The 18,474-nt window shown below is 35.7% G+C and overlaps 1 protein-coding gene across 5 annotated transcripts in view; it reads left to right on the plus strand.

Moving 5' to 3' along the window:
• The first annotated feature begins 745 nt into the window (after positions 1–745).
• The window catches only part of FAP (fibroblast activation protein alpha), a 47,870-nt gene continuing 30,141 nt past the window's right edge, over positions 746–18,474 (plus strand). For 3 of the 5 annotated variants that reach the window (XM_049828010.1, XM_049827921.1, XM_049828095.1), the window contains exons 1-11: positions 746–839; positions 1,115–1,199; positions 8,461–8,556; positions 10,461–10,555; positions 10,703–10,777; positions 10,970–11,022; positions 12,169–12,241; positions 13,798–13,918; positions 14,473–14,627; positions 15,678–15,781; positions 16,716–16,851. In XM_049828010.1, the coding sequence (XP_049683967.1) occupies positions 834–839; positions 1,115–1,199; positions 8,461–8,556; positions 10,461–10,555; positions 10,703–10,777; positions 10,970–11,022; positions 12,169–12,241; positions 13,798–13,918; positions 14,473–14,627; positions 15,678–15,781; positions 16,716–16,851 (999 nt within the window). In that variant the 5' untranslated portion in view covers positions 746–833. Of the gene's footprint in view, positions 840–971; positions 1,029–1,114; positions 1,200–8,460; positions 8,557–10,460; positions 10,556–10,702; positions 10,778–10,969; positions 11,023–12,168; positions 12,242–13,797; positions 13,919–14,472; positions 14,628–15,677; positions 15,782–16,715; positions 16,852–18,474 lie in introns of those variants that run through there. The other 2 variants (XR_007509470.1, XM_049827801.1) reach the window with 1 other exon arrangement.

Below are 18,474 nucleotides of genomic sequence, written 5' to 3' on the forward strand. Positions count from 1 at the left end.
GTAAGGCCAGTCTAATGAGCACAGCATAGTTTTACTTCTCTTTCCGAGCGTTTCTTCTCTCTGCTGAGGGATCTCTTATGTAACTTGACACTGCGGTCTCAAGAGAAGTTTTCCCTGTTTTCAGTTGACCTCATTTCAGTGAGCTAAATAAAATACGTGCAATTGGTGGTTTAAGCACTGTTTCAGAATTTGCCCTGGGCCTGTAGATATTTACTTCTCTAAGCTCTCTTACCTAGGTTACACAAGTTTATAGTTTTCTCAGAAAAAAGTAATTCGCACATGTGGAAGACATTAAACAATATTTGTTGCTGCTTCTTGTTTTGCTTACACCATTGTTTATTATTTCAGAAAGTAAACATCCATACATTATATATAAACAATAAAGCTATTAGATACTTTCTTTTCATTTCTCTGTAAAGAGTAGAAATAAGGTCATGACTATGTCCTGAGAATGTGAGGATTGCCAAAATACACAGTAGAAACTTTTCAGAGAAAAACACATATCGAGTAACTGTTGAGTCATAAAACCCTTAAGTTAGTGTAAGCAGATGTTGGTTACAGCTCACATTGATGGGAAGTATATAATCACCACCCCTATAGCCACCCACTGTCCATTTCTGGTCCAAGAACTTCCCCGAAAGCGTGTTTCTAATTTTATGGAAACCCTTTGAAATTTGGCACAGTTTTCAAAAGTATGTAAGGGAAAAAAAAAGTCTGCCAGAGGTTTAGCCTCCGACTGTGAAAACAGACACTGCCTTTTCAAACTCCTCTCCTAGATCACTGACCAACACCCAGAAGAGAGAATTTACATTCTTTTAGAATACAGCAGGAAAATGAAGGTCTGTATGCTGCTAAATTCAGCTTTTGGTAACATTTACATCTGTTGCTTTAAACTGTCAGCTATTGCACAAGGCCAGGCTCAGATGTGAGCATATTTGTTTTAAAGAAAAAGGGAAGGGAAGTCTTTTCAAATGTACTGCAGGGACATTTTTGCTTGTTGCTTGGACGGATTACAGCAGTTAAAGAGAGTGGGAGGATTTAATTATTTACAAGCCATAGAAGTGTGCTTCAGGCAATATTAGAACTGTAATTATTGTTTGTTTCTGCCCTGCAGACCCGGCTAAAAATCATATTTGGCGTGGTTATATGCCTTTTGCTTTCCTTATTACTTATGTGTATTATACTGCTTCCATCAAGAGGTAAGGCATTTGTAATCTAATGTATTGTAAAACATAATATCTTTACAGCTACTGTGACTTCTAAAGTTCACAAAAATTTGTCAAATCATCTTTAGGATTGTCTTGTCAGAATTTTTATGGCTTTATCACTTAACAGAAATGTACCTACAGCTGAAATATCCTGAAGGTAGGATTGAAATGCCAGCAGATGTTGAAACAAGGAACTCCTTGAAGTGGAAAACACCAGAATTAACTTTATTGTGCATGATATATAATGTCCTTAGACAGGACTGCAAAAATAATTCTCAGATCTCTTCACATTATGTTATTTTTTATATTAGGGGTTAGGAGACTCTCACAAACTGTCAGTAATTTCCTTTAGCTTGGTGAACTTGTATTTGGTTTTAAATGGTTATGTAATAATTATAGAAGGTCTCTATCCAATTACAAGTTAAACATTTTGTTGTAGGTGGGGTATGAATTGTTTGTGAACATATTTAAGATTGCATTTGAAAATTAAAGTCAGCATTGTATAACATAGGGATGCATAGTTTGCTCTAGTATTATTATGCTAGCTGTAGGTAAATCAACACGGTGTGGTCTGCTGAGTCCTTTGGTAAAGTTTGAAGTGATTGTGGTTTGAAATTTAGAGCCTGAGTGGTACTGACTTGATGGTATTTTTTTACTGTGAGAGGTGTAGTAAGGCCAATATAAGTATTTGTAAGGCCCTTTCACTATAACAGATTAATTGAATGCTTCTGAAATAATTAAAATAGTAATAAAAAGCCTATATTCCACTAAGAGCATCTATTTAAAGGGATTTGTTTTTCTATTACTATTCTTTGTTCATGTGTTGGCAGGGTGACTGAGATGAAGAAATCAGTTTTGCATTTACAACTAAATGTTATAAAATCAGCTGTTTGCTTATGTCTTGTGAAAGTTAAGTCCTGTAGTTAATATGCAGGTTTTATGAAAGGTTAAAACTCTTTCCTACCTGATATTTCTGTGGAATATGTTTATCATGGGTTGTTTTGCTGAGAGAAGGGTTGGAGGTTTCTGAAGCAGTTAGGGTTGATTCTGATATGCAGCATGTGAATATGAGGACAGATTATATCGAGGTGGGAGGCAGCGCTGGGAAGAAGTACAGAGTGACAGGTTTGACTTTTACTGTCAAAGATGGGGTGCCAAATTTTTTGGCTAGCTTAAGCATGGTCAAATCTGAGCTTTGATTACTAGATAAATGTATGGTATCGAGTCAGACTCACTCATACCAAGTCCGCATGTTAAGACGGCAGAATATTTTTATGAGATTTAAACAAAAAAGCAGTGAGGAAACAAAGACGCTGGAGACAAAGGATCACTTTGGCAGCCTGAAGAAGTTGCTAAAGATCATGGAAGGTAATGTAGGAGGAAGTGAATGTAATTTTCCCTTCTGAAGTTATCACATACCAGCTCACTGGTCATATTCTGAGTCTCTTCAGTACCTGAGCCATTACAAAGATCTCTTTTCATCTCTATAATTTCTTGGAATACGGACTTGGTAACCAGTCATATTGGACATCACATTTAGATCCAGTAGGATGATAAAGAATTTATCTTACTTTACAGAATGCTTTTGAAGGACCATTTTAGACAATTATGGAATACACAATTATGGAATACACAATAATGTTGAACACTTCTGATTATGGCTTCTTATTCTCAGGTGGAACTGCAAGTGATGCAGTTATCTGTTTGAATGCCTAAACCTTTTCAAATTCTTAGTAGTCTGCTGATCTACTAGTTGTAAATGGAAGAAATATAAATTAATTTTACAGTTACAAATTTTGCAAGTCAAAGAGACAGGAAATAGCTACAGAGATGGAATGTTCTTTGTACATTCCACCTTTACTAGTGCTTAACTGAAAGGATGTGGCAATCTAGAAAGACCATTTCATATGAGAAATGCATAGACACAGACTGACTAAATTTCTGCTTAAGAAATCGGCAAAGAAAAATGTTGACTGTAATTCTGAAAGAACTGGAAGAAATATTTAGTGCTGGTTTGTCTGCTAAGTTTCATGTTCTTCAAGCTTCTCAAAATATGATGGCTGGTTTTGGTTTACAAATGGAAGAGTATAAAAATGTGAAAAATTCTCAAAAGTTATACTGGAAAATAATTTTCTGTTTGCAGAGGATAGTGAGGGGGAAATAGTTGCAGTTATTATGCAATTTCTGTGGGGCTCGGAAGAGCAAGGTGGGCAATCTCAATATAGGGAATGGCATCTATGCCTAAGAAATTAGTGACAAGTTTTTGACATTTCCTTGAGTTAGGAATGTGCTATGTGATTTACCTAACTATGATAACTTAGCTATGATAACCCAACTCTAAACATTTCAGAAAGGTTCTTTTCACTTGTACACTGGTATACCTAGTCCTGTTCTTCTGCAGCATACACAAGATAGAAAATACCTGTCTGCAGTTGAAAAGCAATAGGGGAACCACAGATACAGTTAGAATTAACTAAATGTATTGGTTAGGCTCCAAATTAATCTTTTCTTCTGCTATTTTTAATGAATATCCAGAATCCTGCCTGTCAATGTTTCTGTTCCAATTGTACACTTGACCTAGGCCTGAGATGAAGACCCTGGTTCTCTGATGTTGCAGATTAGGTCATGGGGCATACTTCTCAGCCAGGAAGCAGCAGCCAGTTTCTTAGGAACTGGTGGTGTTCTTTGCTGCACCCCAGCCAAATCCATTTTCTGATTCAATAAATGTCTCTCTGTGTTCTGACGCAAAGTCAAACAGGGTGGCTTCCATCACTGTGGAGTGGAAGGAAAATTCTTCCAGTCAGGAATTCAGTTGCTGACACTGAATTCTGCTGGAGGTGGTGGTGTTAGTTGCTGCTTTCTAATTGAAATGGGTGCCTGGATGTTTGACTTAAAACAGAAATAAAGAGAAATTTGCATCTTCTTGGCCATCTATCAAAATTGGCAAGTGACAATTAGAGATTATAAACTTACAGCTGTTGCTGAAGTTTCTTGTAACTGAAAATCAATAGATTATTGTGACTGTGCTTCCACCAAAATCTGGTGGTTCAGTCTTAGCTAAGAGTTCAGGCTCAGATCTAAGTAATAGTGTAAACCTAGCTACAGTGATCTGTACACTGGTGGCAGAGAGCTATCATAAGATATTAGAACAGAGTAATAAAAACCAATATTAAGATGGATTACACTAATTCATACATCTTCTGTTTGGTACTTCAGACTGCATAAAAAAATGGTAGGAATTCATACTAAAAATCTTTCTAGATAAGTATTCAAAAAACAATATGCTTCATTAGTTTATGTTGCTTTAACAGGATTCATTCTGCTATACTTGTGCAGCTGTGGTCTGTGACAATATTCCTAGGACTGTGGTCTGGGTGGGCCTTTTCTTTCCAAATCTGACTAGTGCTTTGAAGAAACTCTTTGTTGGCTTAGATTCTTAAATCAGCATGAAGTGCTTATCCAGAACAGGCTCTATTAATTTTCTGTCCTTATTCATATGCTGGTGGCAGAATAAATATTCTGGTTTAGGACTAATTTAAAAAGGGGTTAGCACAACAATCTTACCTTTCCAAGTCTATGCTTAGAAATAATGTATGATGGCTATGACCTAAGGTAAATTAGCTTTTCTTTGTAAACATATTTTCTGAAAATTTAATTTATGATAACTGAAAGGGATTATAATGATTCTTTCTTAGTGTATAGTTAGACAGAGGCTTTTTTCCTAAGCACCACACAGCCTCTTGCTCACTCCCCCCTACCCCCTGCAGTGAGATGGGGGAGAGAATTGGAAGAGTAAAAGTGAGAAAACTCATGGGTTGAGATAAAGACAGTTTAATAGGTAAAGCAAAAGCCGTGCACGCAAGCAAAGCAAAACAAGGAATTCATTCACTACTTCCCATCAGCAGGCAGGTGTTCAATCATCTCCAGAAAATCAGTGCTCCATCATGTGTAACCGTTACTTGGGAAGACAAATGCCATAACTGAACATCCCTCCCTTTCTTCTTCCTCCCCCAACTTTATATGCTGAGCATGACGTCTTATGGTATGGAATATCCCTTTGGTCAGCTGGGGTCAGCTGTCCCAGCTGTATCCCCTCCCAACTTCTTGTGCATCTGCTTGCTGGCAGAACATGGGAAACTGAAAAATCCTTGACTTAGTCTAAACACTACTTAGCAACAACTAAAAACATCACTGTGTTATCAACATTGTTCTCATACTAAATCCAAAACACAACATGATACCAGCTACTAGGAAGAAAATTGACTCTATCCCAGCCGAAACCAGGACAACCATGTTGTGGAATAAGCCAACAGGGCTTTGAAATCCAAAGCAAGGGTTGTGTTGGTCTACCCACATCCAATCTTTTAAAGGGAATAGTCCTGATAATACAGCAGGATTTCACAGTGATAGATTGGTGTGCATGAAGTTCATCTGAGTTTAATATAATTGACAGTTCTGCTTTCTGTGTTTTATTAAGCTCCCTCATAACAGTACTGAACTGAACGGCAAAGGAGAAGGTATCTGGATAAAGCCAGTGACAATTAATAGATGCTTACAGGCTTTTATCGCTACAATTATACATGTACGTTGAATACACTCAAATGCATGAGTGAGTAATTATGATCATGGAATATATAAAGCAAGTTACACTGTGAAGCAAAATAATCAAATCAATGCACAGAGAAATGCAGAACTGCAGCCTCTAAATTAATGCAAATGGACCACAAAGGATTAAAACTGAGACAGTGGGGTGGTGAAAGGAAAAGAGCAAAGCTGAAATTTGGTAAGCTTTCATTTCTGTATTTGGCTCTGCTGTTTGCTTCCTTTTTGTCCCTGGGCATCTTTTTTCATCTTTGTTATTTCATAGAGAAACGAAACACTACTAAAGAATTTACCAAGCTTACCAACAGCCATCCAAATAACTGTCTATATAGTGCTGCAGACATGTAAAGTACTTTTCATGTTAGGGTCTATTCTGTGAACAGAGATTTAGAATACTATTGCTGAACCGGTCTTTAGTTACAAAAGAAAGAATCGGCAACAATTGTAGGAAACAATTAAAGATGCTGCTTTTAATTAAAGCATTTTAAATATATCTTCTGTTGCCTAGAAACAACCATTCAAAATTATAAATAATCAAGTAAGAAATAGTTGTGTTCAGATTTTTTGCAGTCTACTGGTAGAAATTAAGATAGGGATGGATACATTTTGAAAATCATTAGCAGTCATAATAAATTATCACAGAATATTAAGTATGTAAGGGTGAGATGGCTAACAGAGTAAAGGTTTAAATTAGAGCTAAGAAAATTAGACCAGAGATGAGACATTTGTGCTATTGCTTGTCTTTTTAGTAAAAAATCCTCTTAAACTGAGAGAAGGAACCAGGAAATTTTACCAGAGTAAGGTATCGAACAGGACTGCAAATTTAAGCCTTCTATACACACAACCATGGAAACAGATCTTAATAGTGGATTTCTTTTGCTAATAGGCATACTCACTTAGAGAATTTAAACTGAAAGCTAGTGATAAATAATCATCGCTCAATATAACTAGAAGTGGATTCTTCTTTGGAATTATTTTCTATGCATTTTTTTAAGAGTTTGCCATCTTCTGTACTTATCGTTAACATATCAAAGATCTCTAATATACAGTCATGGTATTAGCAAGAGGATTTAACTTCTTATTGAACTTCTTGGGATATTTTCTGGACATATTGCTAGCTTGGAGTTTATACTGATAGGTTTTTGCCTATGGATTGGCATTCAATTTTATTTCTCATGACAGCTTTCTTCTGCATTAGTGCAGACAAGGCTAGTGTCAACAGTCAACCTGACATGTGTATTCTACAGTAAGTAATAGTCACTTAGCAGAAGAAAACATGTATTATCATTACAAAGTACCATAGAAGAGAATATGAAGAAACGTTTCAAGGAAGTCAGTGTGATTTTAACAGAGAGGGCAGATGTAATGGGGAAGTGATGGAGCATGATATGAAACCTGAGGGCAACAAGTCATCTTGATTATTTGACTGTCATCTGAGAGCTCTGAAGGAACAAACAGGGGAAGTGGCAGATATCTACTAGGCTGCAGTGTGACATTTCCACTACCTCTGAAGACCATGGCAAAAGTCCCCTTGATTTTAAAGGAGAAAAGTATAGAATCCGGAATGCCTAGACTTACAAGCTGCCATTACTATGGTACTGAACTTTAAAAACTGGCCTTTATCAGAAATGTTCCTGTGTCTTTTAAGGATTAAATATTTTGAGTATTCTTTCTCTTGTGAACCTCATAGTTTCTCTTTTTTGCCTTTTTTTACATTTTTATAATGGAATTTTTCATTTCCATGCACTTAGTAAGCCAGCATTTTCAGCATTACCCTCTTCTCATCCAGTTGATTGTCCTTAAATTTTGTTTTTAAAATCTCCCTAGCTTAAGGTGTTTAGCTTTGGGAAGAAACATAGTCAAGCCAAGAGCCACAAAACCAGCCACAATTTTGTGTATTATTTTTATGCAGTGCTCTGATCTGCTTAGAAATCAAATACCTGGCTTCTGTCCTTTCTTTTCTCCAGAATCATTGCCAATTTTCTTTTGCAGCATTAATTAAAATGTTGATGTTTGTGTTCACTTATTCACTACTTTTGAGCATTATTTTTACCTGCATACCTTCATCTATTTTTTTTCATGTGGCTACTAAGAAATATATGTGGATGGTGGTTATTTTGCAAGCCTTATAACTGTCTTCTAACACTGGTTAATGAGGCATTTATGAAATTTGGCAGTAGGGGTTTGTATGCACATCCTGTTGTTTGACTCTCTGCTGAATATGTGCAGGTCCCTATTAAAATAGTTGTCTCTACATACCACAGAAGTTCATGAAACCTATGCTTTAAAAAAAACTTTTATTTGTCTTTTGTGTGGAAAAGGCTTTTCTTGGACTCACAGGTCTAGAAGTAAATATGTCTGAGTGAATAAATAACTGGGTGGAATAAATTAGTTTGTCTAGTTTCTAATTTTTTTATTCCTAAAGGTGAGTCCTTCAGAAGCTAAAGGACCTTATCAGAACAGTAAGAGAACTTTCCTTTCTTCTGTGCCTACTCTCTGCATACCTCCAGGTTTATGCTATCCTCGCTGTTCCCTGGTGCTAAATATAGAAAAAAAGGAAATATTGGACTAGTAATTACTTCTTTTTTCTTTTTTTTTTCCCCCCACTTCACAGCACTGCATTAACAGAAACTTTCTGTCTTATTCTTAGTTGTCAACACCAATGATGGTCCCAGGGCTCTTACATTGGAGGATTATTTGAATGGAAACTTCCAATATAAAACATTTTTTCCATATTGGGTGTCAGGTAAGTAAAACCTTTTCTCAAAAGTACATAAGCCTTTCTAGTATGCATTTCCAGACTGGTTTACACAGACTCAGAAATGTATTTTCCTTCCAGCTTTACTGTGAATAAATGCTAACTATGAAATTAAACAATCTGCTAGTCAAAACTTATGGTTAAAATTTACTATTCTGTCAGTCATTCTAGAAATTCTAGGTGTTTGATGTTTCAACAGACATGTTTGAGTCAAATATAAACTATAATTTTACAGAGGCCTTCAGTGTTTTATTTCTTTTACTGTCATATTCGTTGAAGCAAGTGAAAGAAATATGTCAATGTATCAGTCATTTCTTAAGCAATCTTTTTTGTGTTTGTAACAGCACTTTTACATGTACCATTTGTAATAATTGAGGTAGCCTGTCTTACAGGCCCCATTCTTCTTTGTTTTCGGTAGTACCTAGCTCTGCAATGAGCCCAGCTGTTCTTATCTCATTTAAGGAAATGCCGACACTACTGAAATTCCTGAGTTCCAATGAATTGCATTGAAAATAAGGTTGAGTTTCTAAGCACGTTCCTTAAGGTAGACTATAAAGACGTGAAGTTAATTGCTGCTGATATAAGTGTCTGTGTGTGGCTGAAATACTAGTCTTGTTATCATTGAATTGCAGCAGCACCGAAAGGCTTGAGCTAGATTGGATTACATTCTGGTACACACACTACCGCTCCTATCTATGCACTGCCTCAAGCAATTATTGTTCTCTGACTAGAGACAAGAAACATAGAGCCTGTTCACATGGACTCTTACCAAGTTAGTTTTAACCCACTATTTTAGAACTGAACTGAAGACTTCCAGGACATTGCTAGCAGCAGTTCAAGTTTTACAATTAACAATTTGAAGTATGTTGACATCACTTGTATGATTTAAAAATTAGGTCACCATTTGTTAGAATTCTATCTGAATGTCTGAAGTATGTAGGCAGCATATCACCTAAACCTAATATTCTCTTTCCCTCTTTATATCCTTCTCACTTAGACTTATCTTTCCTCTTAACTGTCACACAGCTCACGCAAAAGTCATGCCATAGATTCCATAGATAGTCATGCCTACAGCATTCCATATGTCTACTTTTCTTCTGAAGCAAGGAGTTAAAATTTAATATCTCTTCCTAAGGGTGCCTGAGATCACCACAAATGCAGTTACACAAATCACAGAAGTGTGCTCAAAAGGTCCAAGGGTGATCTAATTTCCTAAAAATGAGCACCTTATACAATATTTCAGGCTGCTTTTAAACTGTTAAAGTCTCTCTCTCTTCAGCTACACCAAGTGTGTAATTTCTTCTCTGTGTTTATAGCAGTGAAAATAATGATGTGAAACTAAAATTCTGATCTTCATTCTCTATCAAACTATGGCTCAGGTCTTGAGCACAGGTAGCATTAAATTCCATTCTCATCGAAGGCCACTCATCTGTGTGAGTAAGGGCAGCATCATTTAGGTCGTGTTAGTTACATGTTACTGCTGTTATCTGTGGAATCTGTACAAATGAGAATGTTCTGGTGAAATTATAAGCAAAGATCTTGAATGTTTTCTTTAAAACATTTACATTGTGGTACTGACCTTTTAATGGGTCTGTCTCTGGTATTCTTGATCAGACATTACTGAGAATCAAATCTGGCATTTAATTTTAAAGTTAACTAGCTGATTCTGTGTGCAGTGTATAATCTTGAGAACATACTTTAAGAACCCCGAAGACAGTTTGTTGATAACTCTGTACCTTGGCATCATTAGAAGAAAAACATTTTTTATGTAGATGCCAAAAGATATTTGCTCAAAATCTATTCATTGACAGGAGTGTGAATACTTTGATAAACGGATCTGTTCTGTAGTATCTTCTGTGCAAGATAACAGCCCTTTTATCTTGTTTATAAAGATAATGAATATCTTCATCAGTCCGCAGAAGATGATATTATTCTTTACAATGTTGAAATGAACTACCCAACTACCATCATGACTAACAGCACAATGGTACGTACCTTTTCAATTAATAAAAAGGCAGCAAAATGCAGTTGCGTTTCAAGTACCAGTTTAAAAGTGAGTGGATTAAAACCTGACTCATCAAATCCTTATTTAGAGGTTTTTTACTAGAATCTAATCTATTTCTTAATCTTTCAGAAACAAGTTAACGCTTCAAATTATGTGTTGTCAGCAGACAAATATTTCATAGCTCTGGAAAGCAATTATTCAAAGGTAATTATTTAAATAGATCACTTAATGAAATGTTTGGTTTCATTTAGTATTTTGTTGATTGTGGTTGTGATAGATAAATGTTTCTTGGTAGTGTCTTGAGAAAGGTGTAGGCTGTGAAAAGGCAGCTGATTATTTTTAATTAGATTATCTTTCTCCAAGTTAATAATATTATTTTCTTGCTTAATTTTGCAGCTGTGGAGATACTCTTACACAGCATCATACCACATTTATGATCTCATATATGGGTAAGGCCAGATATTTCTTAGAGCAAGATGTGGTGAATACTCTGTAGAGATGTGCTTGCAAGCATTTCCACTGAAAAAATCTATAGTAATGTGACTACCACCCTGCTTTGCTTTTGCCTGAATCTATCAGGTTACTTGTTTGCTTGAAAAAAATGGCCTCTAAGAAAATCATACAGTCCTTTCATCTACTCATCCAGGTATCTGGATTGATTTATATATATTTCATGGCCTAAAACTTTCACTGCTCAACATTCTCATCTTTTTTTTCTTCTTTGCATAATTTTCTCCCACCCTGTCTTGGCTGCTTGAGTCCACCTCAGTCTCACACCTGATGTCTCCATGCCCTTCTCTTGTTTAATTCATCCTTTTTATGGTTGATCTAATCTTTAACTTTCCTAAAACTCTCACATGTCCTTTAGTGCTCCAGTGATCTTGTAACAGTCCATCCTGGGTTCCTTAAAATTTTACAGCTTCTTCCATGGCATTTGGTCTCTTTCCCAGGATCTTCCCCAAACCATTACTCTTTCCACCCAAGTCAGAAGGAGGCATCTGCCTCCCCGTACTTGTTATATATACTCCCCATACCCATGTATGGCATACTTATGCCATTAAGTAGCAGCATGACCAAATGCTTCTTAGTTCTGAGCAACAGGGGCTGCACTGAGCTGCTCCATTCTTGGGAAACTGTTGGCTCAAGGTTACAGGAAAAGATTGCTGCAAGCTAATGTGAGTAGAGAGGTACTGCATGTGGGTCATGATCCTTAAAAAATGTTTAATTGCTGCTTTTATGCTTGCCTCAGCATGCTATATCCTGCATTCACATTTCCCAATAACTTGCTGAGAATGTAATGCAGACTGCAGATAGAGCAAGTGACTGTAGATGTTTGTGCAGTATTTAGAAAGAGATAAGGCTTGCCTCTTAGGCTGTTGAACATGTTGTCAAAGGGTTGAGTTGCAACCTTTACCAGCACTGGTGCACACCATCACATTACTGCATGTGTCACTGCCTGCCTTACTTTTGCATTGCTCAAGAAACAATAAGCTGTTAGAAAATATAGCCCTTCATGAATTTTATATGAATGTACAGTATAATGATCCATTTGCACTGTGCACAAAAAGACATCTCAACTTCTTTCCTTTTTTTAGTGGTTTTGTAACAGAAAATCAGCTTCCACATAAAATTCAGTATATATCCTGGTCACCCGTTGGACACAAATTGGTCAGTAAAGTTAATGAAGCACTAGAATGATTTTGCTTTGTGTGGCTAGAAGACATTTATTTGCCTTTCGTTATCATTTTGTTAGGCCATTTTTTTGACAGGCCTGTGTGTATTAACCTTGGTTGTGAGCAAGAATGTGTCTCAATAGAAGAATCCATGTTCTCAGCTACGTTATGTGTTTCAGTTCGCTAGCCAGTGTCTTATCAAGAATTGACCAACATAATTGTATGTAGGATTAAATGTGGTTTCAAGGCCTGAAAACCAATGTGTTTTTCTTTGACACAGCGTAACACATGAGTTTACTATGGAGATTCAGAGATGAAGTATTTAAAATCTTTTTTAAAATTTTTACTCTAGGAAATACCTGCCAGATTCATTTTACAAAAAATGTTATTTTCTTTTTTTTTTTTTTTAATAGCTACTTGATAGCCAAATATGTATTTCCCAGTAATTATAATAGACCTATTGCATAGAGTAACAAGTTTATAAACATTTTTTATTCTTGGTTCCAAAGCATCAGCCCAATAATAGTGGTATTTTAACTACTTATCCAGTATTTACAAAATATTTGTGCAAGAAAATATTTTTAAACATCATACTAATTTCAGAAAACACCCAGGGATTTGGCTAAATATGAAATTAGGAAAATTTTTCCATGTTCTAGCAGAGTATTAGTTCTCTCAATTAAATTAAATATTGCTATTTTCTTTATCAAGAATTCTGAAGACAGAATACAATGAAGATGGTTTCCTATCTTCCTAGTACTAATAGTCTGTGGTGGTTTTATACAATAGTCCTTGTGTTGTATCTGAGAGTTTTAGGAGTTGCTTTGTTTTTCATTTAAAGCACAAAGTAGTTAAAATGTTACACTGATGTTGCTAACAAATGCTTATAGCTTCAAAAGGCATAATTTTCTAAGAAAGTGATGTTTCCGATGCTGGTTTCTTAACCACCGGTCCATTTGATTGAAATTTAAAGATACCCAAGGCCTGCAAGGTTTTCTTGCAAGAGCTCTCTTTTGGTAACTAATGTACTAGAAAGGAACAAACCAGCCCAGACAAAGTAAAACCTTTTTTTTCTCTCATCTCACATCGCCTAGGCCTTTTGACAGGTTTAGAAAAGTCCAATTATTTTCTTTTTAGCCACTGTGTATTTGTTTTTATCTTATACTTTTGGTGGAACAAGAAGGAAAAGTCACAAAACACTTTGTCTGAGGGTCTTTTAAAAAATAGCAATTTGAATAAGTTTCAGTGATATTTTTTTTCCATTATTTTTCACACCAAAGCTAGCCACAGAATCCTCTGAAGTTTATTAAAATCAAGGGAGTGGTTCAGGATTTATTCTGTCATAGTTGAACATAGAAATTGGCCTGTCATGTATAAGTCCTGTAGATACTCTTGAAGAATTTGCAAGGGCTTTTAGTGTAGCATTTATTTCCTGGTTTGTATTCATTACGTCTTCTTGTTGATATAATGTAAGAGCATTGACAGCAGAAGGTCTTACTCTAAGCCCTGTTATTAGTGCCTATACTCATAAAAAATACTTCTTGTCTTTAGGTATATGTATATCAGAATAATATCTATTTGAAACAAAGTCCAAGAGAGGTACCCATTAAACTAACTAGTGATGGAAAACAGAATGAAATATTTAATGGGATTCCTGATTGGGTCTATGAAGGTAAGTAAATCTTGCAGGGCAACAATTAACATGTTAAATGCTTTATTTAGATTATGTGGTTCTCACAGTCCATTCTAAAATATCTGTGATGATACATTATTTTTAGAACCCTAAGGATTACTTCATTTCCATATATTATTTGCCATATAATGACTGCATTTTGTATTCATAGTGTGTAACCAAAATCCTGAGTCTTTTGTTACTGAAGCTGTATCAGAACTTTACAAATTGGGCTTCCTTCTGCTGCACAGGCGGTGGTTAGGAATTAAGCTTTAATGGAACTTTTAATTTTAGTGAAAATTTGGCACTTCAGTGCAAAAAAAATTTTAAAAACACCAAACACATGCACACAGGAAAAACCGAAGTGAGTTAAATGGGATCTGTGTGCCTGTTCTGAGAGTTCTTAAGGCCTTTCAGAATTTACATGCATTACAATATGATTGGTGTTATTTATTTAATGTAACTCCCTTTACATGTCTAGGTTGGTAAGAGTAGAATGCTAAAATAGATAGATTACAATGATAAACTATTATAAATATATTTTTTTTCCTCAGAGGAAATGCTAGCAACAAAATATGCACTGTGGTGGTCCCCAAGTGGAAAATATTTAGCATATGTACAATTTAATGATTCTGACATACCAGTTATTGAATATTCATATTTTGGTGAGGACCAGTATCCTAGAAAAATAATTATCCCATACCCAAAGGTATGTTTTCTCATTCTTTTGACTTACTTTCTGTTGAGAAATGAGTTATGATAATGATAAAATTAACTGTACTCAAAGAATAGTTGTATTACAGTGGTTAGGCCAAGTTCTGAAAAGGTATAGGTACATTCAAAACTAGATATTTAATAATATCAGTGAAATAAATGGAATTACTCATGTAAGTAAAAAGCATGTGCAAAACTATATGCTTGCATGATCAAGCCTTGCTTTTTTCAATTCAGTTTACTTATTGTGATGTGTTAACTATGCAGTTGTTATTTTTCATTACAGTAAATGAATTATATGACATTTTTTATTTTGAAAAATAAAGGCTAGGACAGCTTCAGTTTATTTCCACACTTCATAGTGCTTTTTGATCTCAAGAGGCTTTGGATTTTAACTGCTTTCAAGTGCAAGATCTAAGACAAGAAGGTTTTGTGTTGGCATTTCTTCAGCATGTATTAGAGAGCTCTCCCAACTCTTGTCATGTTCTTACCACTGCAAGTGATGATGTTAATGTATCTTAAGAAGTTACTCACCTGTCAGCTGGGTTACATTTCTAAAGTAAAGCTGGATGGTTTAGACAACACATGGAGGAGAATTAAAAAACTAATAATGTATACAATGAATAAGCAAGTATGAAATCAGTTTAAGCTAAACCATTTTATTTCACAGCTCAGATGTAAAAGGGCACTTGCAATCATGTGAATATACCCTGTAGTTTTATGCCACAGTAAGTGTAGTGTGTACTGCAAAGATCCACACTGCAAAGAGAACACTGGTTCCCATCAAGCGTGTTTTCTGTATAGAAAGGCACTAAATTTGACCGTTAAAAGGTTTTCTCCTTTATATATGAAATGATGCAAAGTTAAGTAACGTACTACTGCAGTAGTGTCACTCTGAGATCTTATAAGACAGTATTTGCCCTATTATACTCAACTGAATACATATTTTGTAACCTTTCTCCTTTCCTGCAAAAAGTATTGTAACTTTCCTCAATCTGAATTGTTCAGAACCTGATTTGAATAACCTGATACATTTTCTTTGAAGGCTGGGGCTAAAAATCCTACTGTTAAAGTGTTTATTGTAGACACTGTTAATCCTGAAGCGTTTGGTCCTAAGGAGGTACCAGTTCCTGCAGTCATAGCATCCAGGTAGTGTGCCCTCAAATATGTCTTCTATTTTTTAAAAAAAGGGTTTGTCTATTTGTTTTAAATTCTTGAACCTCTGAGTTGTTTTCAGTTTCTAACAGTGGAGTGCCATATTCATCTCCTAGATGGATCACAAGCTAACTAGAAATGTTGTATGTTGATTCTGTCTATCTATATGATCCATCGTTACTGTCCTGGTTTTAGCTAGGATAGAGTTAACTGTCTTCCTAGTAGCTGGTACAGTGCTGTGTTTTGAGTTCAGTATGCGAAGAACACTGATAACACTGATGTTTTCAGTTGGTGCTCAGTAGTGTTTAGTCTAAAGTCAAGGATTTTTCAGCTTCTCATCCTCAGCCAGCGAGAAAGCTGGAGGGGCACAAGAAGTTGGCCCAGGACACAGCCAGGGCAGCCGACCCAAACTGGCCAACAGGGTATTCCATACCATGGGACGTCCCATATAGTATAGGGACTGGGGACTGGGGACTGGGGGGGGGGGGGGGGGAATCGCCGCTCAGGGACTAGCTGGGTGTTGGTCAGCGGGTGGTGAGCAGTTGCCCTGCACATCATTTGTACATTCCAATTCTTTTATTACTACTGTTGTCATTTTATTAGTGTTATCATTATCATTATTAGTTTTTTTCTTTTCTGTTCTATTAAACCGTTCTTATCTCAGCCCACGAGTTGTACTTCTTTTCCCGATTTTCTCCCCCATCCCACTGGGGGGGGGGAGGAGGTGAGTGAGCAGCTGCGTGGTGCTTAATTGCTGGCTGGGGTTAAACCACAACAGTTACAAAGAACAAAATAATTCTCTAAGACAGTGGAAGCTTTGCTATTGTCTTCCACAGAGGAATATGGGGGATACAACCTGTAGCAATGCTTCTATATTCCTGTTCTTTAATAACCACCATTTCTTTCTTTTTTTGTTTTATTTTTTTAGTGATCACTATTTTACTTGGCTTACTTGGGTAACAGATAGTCGAATCTGTGTGCAGTGGCTAAAGAGAATCCAGAATTTTTCAGTCTTAGCTATTTGTGACTTCAAAGAATATTCAAATACGTGGGACTGTCCAGAGGTAATAAAGTTGGAAATATAAATTCAATATTGACAAAATTAGCATTTGCTAATCCCATCTGCATAGCTATTTTAACACCTACTGGTCATGCACAGGTTGCTCTGACTTACTTGCAGAAGTATATTTAATCTTGCCCTGAATTCTTTCAGGAAATAATTGTGTGCCTGCCATAATTGTATTTTCTGGTGTTTGATAACATTCATCTTTTAGCTATTAGTGATACCTTTTTCAGTATTTTAATTGCTGGGGGAGGGGTGACAAAATTTCAATTGCACCAACAAGAAATAAAATCACTAATATATTTTTTTAGTGAGGCTTAAATAACAAACACGGCAACAAAAACAAGAAGGCGGCTATTGAGCAACTTTCAGTACTGTTGTTTAGTTCCTTCTTGTTTCCTCATCTGCAAAAGTGGAACCATGTAGGATCTTTATTTTTTTTTAAAGAAAATTTTATTATACTACGTTGACATTTTATGCTAAGTCTGACTAAATTATGTCCTTTTTGATTAATGTTAAATTAGTTGAAAGAACATACATATTAAAAGCAAGTCAGGTTTTCAGGAGGGAGAAATCTTTCTGTCTTATCGAATCACACAGTTGAAGAAAGCACGCAAGTTTTCAGAAACAAAAGCCCTTTTTCAGATCTGAAAAGAAAACTTCAGGCCAGTTAAAACAGTAGCCATCATTAAGACATTTTGGAGGGATAACCATGCTCTGTTGAGCAGAAGGATGGCTTAGATGGCCTAGCTTTTTATACCAATATGTAAATAATTACAGATCTTACATATGGAAGCCTTTCTGAAAAAAATATTTCTTTAAAAGACCTTGTAAAGCCTGAAGACTGTAGACACTGATAAATTCATATAGATCCTGAAGGAAAGGATAATCCTGAATTTCAGTAACTCTAGTACAGATGTCTCATTTATTGTCTTTCAGTACTGATGCTGTTTGCATGTCTTGCTTTTAGAGTTTGTGATACAGAACACCTACAAAAACTAGCATTAGGCTGAAACCTTGAACTAATGGGAAATAAAAGGTGAAAATATTATAAAAGTGCTCTGTATAACTGATAAATTGTAAATTCAGAGTGTATTGACACAGCCCTTCCAAGATGAAAATAATTTTTATTCCTCTATGATATGACAATTGTTGCAAATTTAAAAGGAAGTTAAGGTCCTGTTCTTTCAAAAACATTATCGTTGAAGTAAATTTCCACAGAGAAATATCTTAATTTATTAGAAAAAAATACGTATTTACTGCAGCATTTGATGTGTATCCTAAGTAATTGTTCCACTTTATAAGTACATTAACACTGAATCTCTATCTTGCCTCCAAGTAACCTACATTTTAATAACTAAACATTTTAATGTACAGAAAAAAACCTCAAGGGTTCTAGGATTCTACCACAATACACCAAAGTACTTTAACACAAGTTTAACTTTAAGCATGTAAGCAGTTTTATTTATTTCAGTAGGTCTATTTATGTGTTTAAAATTAAGGATGTGCTTAATTGCTTTGCTGGAACCAGACCAGAACAATTAACATCTTGCAGGACTGTGTTCATGATCCTTGTTTAATTGCATTTCTCCATGAAACCTTATTTGTGGAGTCACTACTGACG

This window comes from Accipiter gentilis, chromosome 1 (assembly GCF_929443795.1).
Source record: "Accipiter gentilis chromosome 1, bAccGen1.1, whole genome shotgun sequence".
Lineage (NCBI taxonomy): Eukaryota > Metazoa > Chordata > Aves > Accipitriformes > Accipitridae > Astur > Astur gentilis.